The sequence below is a fragment of the Dioscorea cayenensis genome, chromosome 12 (genome assembly GCF_009730915.1).
Source record: "Dioscorea cayenensis subsp. rotundata cultivar TDr96_F1 chromosome 12, TDr96_F1_v2_PseudoChromosome.rev07_lg8_w22 25.fasta, whole genome shotgun sequence".
NCBI classification, from domain to species: domain Eukaryota; kingdom Viridiplantae; phylum Streptophyta; class Magnoliopsida; order Dioscoreales; family Dioscoreaceae; genus Dioscorea; species Dioscorea cayenensis.
In genome coordinates, this window is record NC_052482.1 from 2256416 (window position 1) to 2268652 (window position 12237).

At 36.8% G+C, this 12237-nt stretch overlaps 2 protein-coding genes across 2 annotated transcripts; both read right to left on the reverse strand.

Annotated features, from left to right (window-relative positions):
• Positions 1-8264: 8264 nt before the first annotated feature.
• LOC120273787 lies at positions 8265-8861 on the reverse strand. The gene has a single exon (XM_039280490.1). It carries the CDS (start codon positions 8859-8861, stop codon positions 8265-8267), a length of 597 nt encoding a protein of 198 aa, XP_039136424.1.
• Positions 8862-9003: 142 nt separating this feature from the next.
• Positions 9004-9645, reverse strand: LOC120273953. Its single transcript, XM_039280703.1, has 2 exons — positions 9608-9645; positions 9004-9540 (listed from the first exon to the last, which is right to left on the reverse strand). The coding sequence occupies exon 2, from the start codon at positions 9498-9500 to the stop codon at positions 9018-9020; it is 483 nt and encodes a 160-aa protein (XP_039136637.1). The 5' UTR covers positions 9501-9540; positions 9608-9645; the 3' UTR covers positions 9004-9017.
• Positions 9646-12237: the final 2592 nt, after the last annotated feature.

Consider the following 12237-nt stretch of genomic DNA (forward strand, 5'->3'; position numbering starts at 1 on the left):
ACTTATTACAAGAGGAGTAATCAGTCTTTCAAAAGGTGAATAATAATCCAACTTATTTTTTGATGTGGAAAATCCACTAATGATGGCAACCACGAGCATACGATAAGTAGATATATTACACCCAGATCTATCTCTAATACCACTTGTTCTAAAATGTAGGACTAAATATAGCAGTACTGCAGCAAAATAAATAATAATAATAATGCTGAAAAATAAAGGACACAAAGATATTATATGTGGAAAACCCTTAAATAATTAGGGTAAAAAACCATGGGCAATGATAGAAGAATTTACTAAATGGGAAAATTTCAGGAGTTACAAACTCTTTCTAATTATAAGGAGAAAACAAGTACTTTCTTTTATACTAGGAGAATAGACTAACTCTCTTAATATTTTCTCACACATCTCACTCTTCTCCTTTTTTTTCTCTCTAATTTCCTCACTCTCACTTTTCTTCTCCACTTGGTTGTGTGAGGATGGAATGAGGACCTCACATATTTATGGGCCAACCAAAACCACCATTGTTGATGGGTGCACATAGAATTGGAAGCCATGGTTTAAGAAACCAGCAAATGGTTTAGAGAAGCCATGGTTTGGAGTTGGTAGCCATTGGTTTGGGCCAACATGGGAAGCCTCTAAATATATGAGGCTGGGTAGTTGCTTTCCCAAGCAAGAGGGTTATGATATATATATAGACCAAGGTCAAGAAAAGTTCAGAAAGAAATTATTAAGAAAGTACTTTGAAAAATCTAGTCTGGACCACTAAAAAATAATAAAAACAAAACAAAACAAAACTCTACTTTAGACAAAAGTGTTTGGCATGTGTTAGGTATCTTTTGTGTGCACTTTTCACACACTCCCATGATGATGTGATGCCGTAATTTTTTTATATATATATATATATATATATATAATATTAAAATAAATTTTTTTTATAAAATATAAATAAATAATACTCCCTCATTTTTTCATCTATCATAAATCCATATTTTTATTTCTTTTTAGCTGTCATTTTCTAATACGAAGAAGCATTTATTATTTTTTTACAAAATTACCTTTTAACACTTTATTCAATTCTATCCTTGGAATTAAATGAGAGAGAAATGTAAAGATATAAATTAGGGGTAATTTTTGAACTTAATTAATTTTTTATAAAATTTTGTGAAATAACTAAATTTCTTGGTATATGAGATTCAATTAACCATGATAGATAAAAAAAATGAAAAGAGTACATCAGAAACAGGACTAATGAACACACTGAACACTCTACTTTTCCAACTCGTAATAAAATAAATAAGTCAAATCATCATGTAGTTGTTGATTGCTGACAAAAAAACAAAGGAGTACAATAAACACTTGTGTGGTCATGAAAGACTGAGAAGTCACATCATAAAAACAAAGTTGTTGGGAAGTAAAGATCTAAGAAAAGTTTGGAAAAAGAATAAAAGTACAATGAATGTGTGTCATGGAAAAAGAATAAAAGTAACTTTGATTAGACATTTTCAAATTTATTCTTTTAAATTTTGATTTTTTTTTTCTATAAATGCCTTAATCACCACAAAGCACAATCAAAAATAATAATTATAATAATAATAAGAAAAATTACATAAAAGTCCCTAGAGAGTTTCAAACTTTCACTGAATTCCCTCTGACTGTTCCATTTCCAATTAGATCCCTCCTTTTTTAAGCCAAATTTTTTTTACTCCTTGGTGTTACTTCCGTCAGTTAAATGGATGAAAAATGTCACAAATGCCGATATCCTAAATGAAAAGACGTAAGCAAAAGTTTTTCCCCCAAGTCACATCACATTAAATGTGATGTATGGCAATGAAGCTTTTTTGTCAGATACTTTTGCCTTTTACACTCTTTCTTCTTGTCATTCTTCTCATTCTTCTTCAACTTATTCTCTATCATCTTGCTTGGTTTGCTGAAGCCTCAACTTCTTCTTTTCATCTTGTTTCGGTTGCCCGTTGAAAATATCAACACGTACATTCTTCTTATTCCTATTAATTTTCATGCTTTTGCGGCTGTGGAAACTTACAACCTTCTTCTTATTTTTCATGTTTTTGTGGTTGTGGCATCTTACAACCTTCTTATTTTCATGTTTTTGTGGCTTTGAAATCTTACAACCTTCCTCTTATTTTTCATGTTTTTGTTGTTGTGGAATCTTACAACCTTATTCTTATTTTTCATGCTTTTGTGACTCTGAAATCTTACAAGCTTTTTGAAATTTCATGTAGATGTCATCAAGAATGGAAACTTTTTTGTGTTGTGGCGCGATACAAAGGAGAAGGACACGTGCTTAAATTCAACGTCTTAAGCTCATGGGAGTCAGTCATGTGTGAGATATTTGTGCATTGGCCCTAGATGTTTCTCAAGTGAGAGTGAAGCTCGTAATGTGTAACTCATACAAAACGCTTTGCCCAATTGAGTGTGACCCAGATTTTCAATGCATGTTCATATATACTATATTTTTGAAAAATTTATCATGGATATTACCATCGAGGAAGTGAGTGGTCTGTGGATGGAAACTCTGGCTCATTGATCCCATCAGAATATAACAATAACTGCTATTGTTGGTTATTTTTTGGTTGTGTTCCTGTGTATAAGTCATCATTCCTTTGTATTCCTATCATTTCCTGTGTATTATTAGCTTTTCTTGTGTATTATAATTATTTATTGTGTATTATACCTATTTTTGTGTATTATATATGTTTCATGTATATTATTAATTTTTCTTGTGTAGTAATCACCGTTCCTTTATATTTTGTGTTTTTTTGTTTATTGCAATGCAAGGAGTCCTTCTTAGACAACATGAACCCCAATGGCAATACTTTTCTCTTCGTACATACTCCTTTTGGGGCACTTAGTATTGCCAGGTGTTCCCAAAAACATGATGGGTCAACATTAAAAGTAGGTCAATGGTTTCAGAATGCATACCACTTGAAAGATTGTCTGCGAAGCACAGCTATAACACAATTTTAACTTTACATTCATAAAAAATTGTAAAATCTGGGTGACTATAAGGTGTATTGCTCCGGAATGCCAATGGTGAGTGCGTGCTTCAAAAGAGGGAAATGTAGGCACGTTCTAACTGAAGACAATTCAAGCAACTCATATTTGATGTGGAGGCATCGGTACGATAATGCATCCAAAAGCAAGCAAGAAGTGGGTTTCTAAACGTGTCATGCAGAAATTGAAAGAACGACCATTGTATATGTGTCATCCAGTTTCAGGGTTGTTCTTACAGAAGATGGGAAGTACATGGCCTACCGTGCAAGCATGCATGTGCCGCGATCATGCAAACAGACACAAATGTCCATTTTTATATAGACGATTACTTGACAATCAAATGGTATCATCGGTCATATGCCAACCCAATGTCCTCAATTTTTTGACAGTGACAAGCCATCTAACGATAATCATAAGCTTCAAATTTGGCCGACAATAGCAAAGAAATGGTCCGACCGTCCAAGAAGGAAGAGAATCGAGTCAAAAGCCTTCAATGTCTGCTATTTACATTGTAGCCGGTGCCATCAAGCTAGACATAATCATAAATCATGTAATGTAGTCATAGTGGACTGAGCATTCTATCCATAACGGTAACGTAATTTATTTGTTTTTATTGTTGCCATGTCAAGTTTCTGTCTAATATAAGCATGAACTATGAATGTTTTGTTCTTGTTGTGCAGTTTTCTTTTTACTTATGTATTAAATTCGTTTCCTGTGTATATATTCAAAGTACTATGTATTATTTTCATTTCCTATGTAGAAATCTGGCTTCATATGTAGTGCTTCCGTTTGCTGTGTACTCTATCTGTTTCCTATGTGTTATATCGGGTTAGTGTGTATTATTTACGTTTCCTATATATCCCTAACTTTTCCTGTTTAGTAAATTATGTTGATCTGCATTATTTTCTATATACATTTTTTATTTAAGGCCGATTTTGTAATTAACTGCATACGCAATGTGTTCATTCACAAAGAACAAAAAAATACAAGTATATATATGGAAACTGAAGTTATGAAAATGTTACTATTCACATAGATTCGGAATACGTCAACATTATGACTATTTTGAAGCAGCTTCGTTGTTTGTAGCAGCTTTTTTTTTCCTGTCAGTCTCCTAATTGTCAACAATCCCTGTTTTCCTTTGAGTGATTTCAATAGCGGGCATAAAGACACCGCCTTCATGAAACTAGTCTCCCTCTAACACATTATACGAGATGACTGTCCCAATTATAGTTTTTTCACACTGTCCGTCATCTCATAAAATGAGATGATCGGGGCAATAATAGTGGCTTTTTATGTGTACACTTAAAAAGCCACTAACTGTGTATATTTTGATGTTGTTATGTAGTTGACTGGGTACCTGTGTATTGTGTATTTGTTTTGTCTTGTGTGTAGTAATTTCATTTCTTGTATATTATTTCTTTTGAGTGTGTATTATTTCTGTTTACTGCATATTAAGTATGTTTTCTATGTATTACCTTCATTTGATGAGTATTATTTATGTTTCCTATGTATTGTCTTTATTTTTCTGTTTAACATTCCATTTGATGTGCATCATTTGTTGAGTACATTTCGGATTTACGACTAATTTTGTAATTACAAATAGCAATATTAGTCACTTACAAACAACAAAAAAAAAAAGACAAGTAATAATATAGATACTGAAGTTCTTGCAATGTTAATGTTTACATTAGGTATAGATGTCAGAGCCTTGCAGATTTATATCAAGTTCTGCGTTTAAGTCTACCTTTGTCTCCTCTATCATGTATAATACATCATTAAAATTAAGAAAAACTTAATTTATATAGTTAGTATCCATCATGTACTGGACACCATTAAAATTAAGAAAAGCTTATTTTAAACAGTTAGTAAACGTGTATATATATATATATATTGCATGGACCAATTTTTCAAAATTATAAAAAAAATAAAACTAAATTATAAATTCAATAATCCTTCAAAATTATAGAAAAACTAAATATATATTTTGAATTTTTTTTTTTTTTGAATAACGGTCTAATTAGATATGCAATGAAGTTTCTTTTTTATAATGTTGAATTAATCAAAATTTCATTAACAAAAAATTAAAACAAAAAAAAACATCAAGGTAGCATGAAAAGAAAGAAGCAATGAAATTGGGATAGATCATTAATAGTGATTGGTATTCTTACAAAATAAAATAAGTTTTATTAACCAACTTAAAAAAAATTCCATTAATTACTTATAAAATAATAATTAAATATTATTTAAAACTATCTTAATCTTTAAACAAAATTAAAATACTATAAATTTAGAAATAATAAATTTTAAATTTATTATCTTCAAAACAAAAAAAACGAAAGTTTCAAATTCAATTTTTAACAAGATCATAATAATAACAATAATAATAATAAAATTAATATTAATAATAATAATAATAATAATAACAATAGAAATTGTACGGTTATTTTTGTCATTTCAACCGGTTGATAGGATGGGAGAAGCCTCGGTTTCATGTGATTGAGATCAAGGGCATTATTGTAATTTACATCTCACATAACGTTTCCATTGTCTCCATTAAGTGTAAATGGACTAAAAAGTAAATAAAACAAAAAAGAGGAACCTATAAGGAAACCCAATAGTAGCAGGGATTTATTGGGATTATGCAAACTATGGAGGGATTTTTTGGTACTTTCCTGTAATAATAATAATAAGTGGTAAAATATTAAATAATTTTTTAATATGTGATATATTTTGTTTACAGATTATATTTGTTTAATTAAAACCTGTTTCCCTATGTTTTTAAGTGGTGTTTGTAAGTTTTATAAAAGTGAATAATTGATAATATACCGTAATGATAATTAAAATTATTTATATATATTTTTTATGAAAATAAATAAATCGCATTTAACTGAAAGAAAAAATAACATTATGGAGAATATGAAGAGACACACTACAACATACAAATTAAGATTGCATTACAGAAAGACTGAGGAACAAAAGAAACTATGATCAAAGAGCAGGAACAAATTTTAGAAAGATAGAGGAACAAAATATGCGTATTTGTTTATAAGTTTATTGTTAAAAATCAATTTATAAATTTTATCAAATATAAATTAATTTTTATTTTTTTCTTTATTTTTTATTTCCCTTAATAAATGAAGAGAGAAGAGTAAAAAACAATTTAATTTTGTAATAAAATTTTCATTAATTTTTGAAGGTCATGTAAACAAATAAAGATGATTTGTAGGGTACATAAATGAACATTTTTATAGGGGTGTAGTGTATAATTAATTTATCAAATTTATTATATAGTTTGAATTGTGAATTGTGAGAATTTTATGTGAACGTAAATCAGTATAAATGTACCTATTACCTTCATTTATATCAAATATGTCTACAAGGGTTTGATATCACGCTCTTATTATTAACCTTGCCCTTCATAGTTAAGTATCTGACCCAAGCAGCATGGGGCATGTTGAATCCTGTGTGAATCAGCAAAGACCATTTTGCAAAACCAATATTCTTGGATGACCGATAACGGAATAACACCATTAGGGAAAGGTGAGAAGAACCCCTATCAGGGAGTGAAATAAACACATGAAATAGTGAGTTCCCAAACAATGGAAGGAGAATGTCATCTCTAACCGCGTGTCTGTTAAAGTATGAGTAGAAGACTCATAGGCAGTGGCTTAGTTAAGGAAACCCACCGGAGCCATAGCAAAAACAAGTCTTCATAGAGTGATTGTCACTACTTATGGATCCAGAAATATCTATAAAAAAAAAAAGAAAGAAAAAAAATGTAATGAAACATGCATGGGATCTCACTCTACACTTCAGCATTAAAATTTTATTCTTACTACTTTAAGTATAGAAAGCTAATATTTATAATAAATAATATATATATAAGGACTCAGTTTAGTGATGATCTTGACTCTTTAGTCAGTATGATTCTATCAAAAAGAATTTTTTGAAAAAGTGGATAAACCACAATCGATAAAAAGAGCAAAAGTCAAAATAAAAGTACAACATCCGTCCACTAGCTGTGGAGCAACAAAAAATCGCAAAAGGGAGGAACAACGGGCCTCCTCCCCGACCCCATAAAAAAAGACTACTCCCCCACTCACTGCTCTCGAGCCACCTCGACAGCGTGGGCATCCACCCTCCTCCTGATCGAGGTCCAAGGAACTCTAAACTGCGCCGTATGGACGAGATAGTATCATCAAGCATCGATCTCAACCCATCTGGAGCTTCTGAGGACTCCCCACAAAGGACTTTCTTTTTCGTCGATCTCGGGGGCTCCGCCACAAACCCCGTCTCCTCGTTCCATCTGGACGACGGATTTTTTGGTCGCTCGCTCTTTTCCCGATCCCCAACGATGTTCCCATATCGATTTAGAGTTCTCCACCTTCGCACTGTAACATCTCCTTTAATGATCTTTTTGAAGTCGAGATGGAGTCATCGTGAGCCATACTCCTCCTCAAGGTCTTCCGTCCTCAAACATGTGGATCGCGATCTCCACCCCCTGCAACATTCTCCTTGTGCTCGCTACTTGGAGCAAGAACCCACTGCTTTTGCTAAAAATTGCCATCGAAACCCCGCCGGGGAACAGAGAAGGTTTACCCACGCCGCCCAAGGCCACCTCCTCCTCCAACCTCACGCCTCCTCTCTCACCGGGCCATGGGCCGCAACATCCATACAATCCGCCCAAAGAATAATTTGACCTGCAGTTCACATACTCGAAATTTCGCCCATCATCGTGCCCAAAGCATCATCAAGCACCACATCTCTCTCGCTTATCGGACCCCCATCCAAAATCCCCATCGACATCACCCAAATCAATTGTCTGGGTCTACCAGCTAGAATGAGATGTCACTGGCTTATGTGTCCAGCCCAAAGAAAGGCCCACCTCACACAAGATAATCGGGTCTAATGCCCACTCATCACCCTCCAAACAAGCCACCGGACCCATTAACCGCTCTCGTCCCATACTCTAGAGATATGGGATCCACGAATGAAGGCAAAGAGCTGATGTCATGCCGCCCGCTTCCTTTCTTAATACACCTCGTGTCCCCGGGAAACCCTCGGACTTACAAAAATCCATGCAACTCGAATTTGCCACCTTCTCAGAGACAGAAGCCATCCCCTTGGAGCTAGTGTCACCTATGCCTAAGCAACCATGCTTATAGACCACCCATTTTTTGACACCATGGCACCTCGAGCTACTCCCCACGCATCTGGCGCCTTCTCATCTTTTTCTCTTTGTCTCCGTACTAGCCGCCAAGCGACCACCTGGTTCTACCCCGAGCCACCCTTTGGTCCACCGGGTCATGCACCACATCAGCAGCAGGTGCCGTCTCTCCGGCTATGTGGAAGCGTGGCTCAACCACCAAGTTCCTGTTCGAGATGAGAACATCCGAACCTCCGATGACGTGGGAGCCACGCTCAACCGACGCCTGAATCATCGCCTTCACCTTCTGTGAGACAGCACCGCTCGTGCTAGACGAGCGCATATCCTGCATGCCAGGATCACCGTCCTTAATTATCTCCCAGGTCACCACCTTCTGCTGAGCAACCACCGAACCGGCCCCAGGGTGGGAGCCACGCTCAACCGACCCCGCCGTCTGCTGCAAAGCAGGCATCACCTCAGGCTGTTTCTCTTTCTCATCTGGGCTGAAATTAAGCATATCCCTCCGCACAGTAGCACTGCCGAGTTCACCAACTGGCCAGTAGTTCACCATCACCCCAAAGTCCAACAGTGCCAGTAATTCCAGCTCCATTCTGTTCAGCTCTGCATTGCTCACCTCTCCAACTCTCGCAAAGAATGAATTGTTGTAATGCAAATCATCAAGGACCTTGGAAGCAACCATGACACGGTAAATCCTTTCAAGATACGTTGCGATGCTGATGCTTGGTGCCCGTGCACCACGGAATGCTGCCAGCCCACGCCGCTTTCCCTCTGGCTCTGGCCCCAGTTTTGGCTCCTCTCCGTCAACAGAGAGCTTCTCGATTCGCACCACCAGACGCTACAATGCCCATGCTTGTATCCCTTCCTTGATGCCAAGTACCGGCCGAATCACTAAAAACGCCGCCGCCTGGCGCTCATCAACGTCACTGGAGCGGGAGCAAAGCTCCACCGCTCCATGTACACCCAAGTCGCTAGGGCGGGAGCAAGGCTCCACCACCCCGAGTTTACCAATTACACTGGGACAGGAGCCAAGCTCCACCACTCCCAGCCCGAAGAGAGGACTAGGAACCACCAAGTCAGTTTTCTCCCCCGAGGCAGCCAACATGAGTCGCTTAATCTCGGAGGGAAGCTCCATGTCCCCGAACATCGTGTCAAAGAATGCCGACAACAGCCCCTCATCTTCCTCCTCGACATCACATGGCCAAGGAAACTCCTCCTCTTCCTCCGCCACCACGTCCACCTCATGCGGAAGAAGGATAGACACTTGCACGTACACCGGCCGACCATCAAGGTCAAACGTGAGACGGACGTCTCCGCTCATCGTGTCAAAAAGAAAATTTTCTATTGACAAAAGGCAAAACCTTATAATAATTCATTTAACATTGAGTTCATAATATCAAGTTAAAGATGACCTGCTTAAAAACATACCATGAAAATCTTCTTTCTCCATTAACTTTAGATCTTGTTTTGATTGGTATTTCATAGACGAGATGATGAGATTCTGCATGATGCAGTTTTAATATAAGGTTGCCAGGGCCTTCCAATTGTATATGCATATTATTGCTTGATTTCGTCAACATCTCCATATAAAAATCATTTAATATTCTTTCTTGGTGATGCTTCTATACATGCGGCTTCATTCTATAATTTCGTTGTTGGAAGATCTATGTCATTCACATGGCTATGATCAAAATGGAAAAGCTTTATACCTGTTTCGTCGGCACTAACCATGGCACAGCTGATGGAGTGCAGAAGCAAGTGACTCAGACATAGGCTTTCTTGGAATTGATGGTGCTTAAATCAGCATGACATTTGGAGTCATAGTGAAAGTTAGAGCATTAGAGAAGATATGTTTCTTTGAACATTCATCTCAAATTCCCAACCTAAAAGCCTGGATAGATTGCATCAGTAGCATATTTTTGTGCAATGCCATGAAAAGAAAAAAAAAACATAAGAAACATGAAACTGCATGCAGAAACTATTGTAACAAATTTCATGCCAACTAATTCACCACATAAACAAAATGCAGTATATTGGTCAGATATCAAATTCCATAAAAAGAAATAATAATGAAAAGGTGACCTCCACTTGAAGGCGTGAAAGATAGAAAAAGTATAACATCAGCACAGAGACAATCATTGCTTGACATCCATTTGAGAATACTGACACTTGAAATTTCCAGAAGCAAAAACATCCAAGTTTGTAGGTCTTAAGAGACGGTAGCAGTTGATTTCTGATAAGTGCTTGTGTATTAGTAATACGAAATATTCTTTTCTTACATTGAGCATTATTTTTCTCAGATTTTATCGCTTATACATGTGTATTTGTGTTCTTTTGAGCATGTAGGTTTGTGGAGACAATTATGAAAGAAAAAAACCAAAAGTAGATCGTGGATGCAATTTGTTAATGAAATCTTGGAGTGAACAAACGTGAAGACATAAGTTGTGCTAAAAGACATGTGAGTGTGTGCCAAACTCCGTCGTACTCGAGTAAACATACAAATTGGAGGGCACAAAGGCAGCCACGCTCATGTGTTCCGACTTGTGCAACACCAGCAAGATCTTCGTCGAATATGATTTTATTGAAGATGCAACGCGATCTACCGCATGGATGTATGCCCATTCATATGGTCTCGATGAAAAGTGTGAATTCTGGAGCATTTTTGCGAAGTAATGTAGCAGTTTACTGTAGAAACGTACCGTAGTAAATCACTGTAGCAATTGTTGTTCACAGCGCGCTGAAAATTCGATTCTTGGAGATTCACACGAGCGTGTGGATGCCCGATTCCAGCCCTATTTAAGTCTAGGCTTGAGGCATTTTGAGAAATATTTTTCCCATCTTTTCCCCAATTTTGGAGGCACTCGCAGCTAGGTTTGGAGAGGCTTTGGTAAGATTTTTGGAGTGGTTCTACGGCCTTCAACACCGTGTTCCTTTGGAAGATAGTTATCAAGGGAGCTTTCGTCGGGATCGATTTGGTGAGGTGTGCCCTAGGCTTGACGAGAGAACCTTTGGAGAAGACGAGGCTAGTCCACAAGACCATCGATAAGGACTACAAGAGGGGTTTACTTATGGATTGCATGTTTTTACTTTCAATTTCATTATTGATTGTATCTTGTTCCATGGAAAGCTAAACCCCTAGTGGGTGCTTGGACTTGTAAACCCTAGGATGATTTTGTTTCATTGACCTTTCATTATATTTTCTTTAATTGATGTTTTAATTGAGTTCCAATCTTGAATGCTTGTTGAAGTGATTTCCCTTAGAATGACACTAGGGTTGAGAATCCATCTTGGTAATCCTTGTGGATGAGTGACACACTATGAGGGTTAGATAAAGCTAGATTGGAGAGGGTTGAGAGAGTGAGTCGAGAGGTGGCGGAACGTCCTTTTTCCCTTCCGATGTGATTTATCCTACCTCCGTGTTCCAAGAGTTCTTTGCAGTTATAATAGAGTGAAGTGCTAAGAGAAGAACTCCGCTGGGGCTTAGTTGTGCAAGCAACAAAGTGAAGCGTTGAAGTAATCCTTAGTGGTGGGACTTAATTGTGACTATGGGTCTTTCACCTGGACCAAAGGATTAGATCTATATTAGAGAATAGGGTTTATCACTTGGAATTCCTAGAGCTTTAAGCAGCCTTACACAGTGTGAGGTGTTGAGATTGAGTGATTTCTCCGCCAGGGCATAATGTAGGGTTAGTCACGGTTGACCTTAGGTTTGGGACCGTGTATTTTAGGATTTCCACAACTCATTAAGCATCAGTTAAGAGACATAATGGTTGGTCTTGCACTTGAAAAAATAGTTTTAAGGGGAGCAATGTCCGAGCGCCTCACTTTCTATCGACTGCCTCTCCTATCATTTTATTGCGTTTCTTTCTTGTTCTTTTTATTTCTATTTGCATCGATATTGTTCACACCACTTTGAATCATCTTCACCATAGTTAAATAGCAATTCTTGTGTTTCTAATCACTATTCCATGTGGATACGACTATCCACTCAGCAGGGTACTTTATTACTTCAACAACCCCTGCACTTGCGGTACTCACTCGCAAGGGGTGTGTCAATT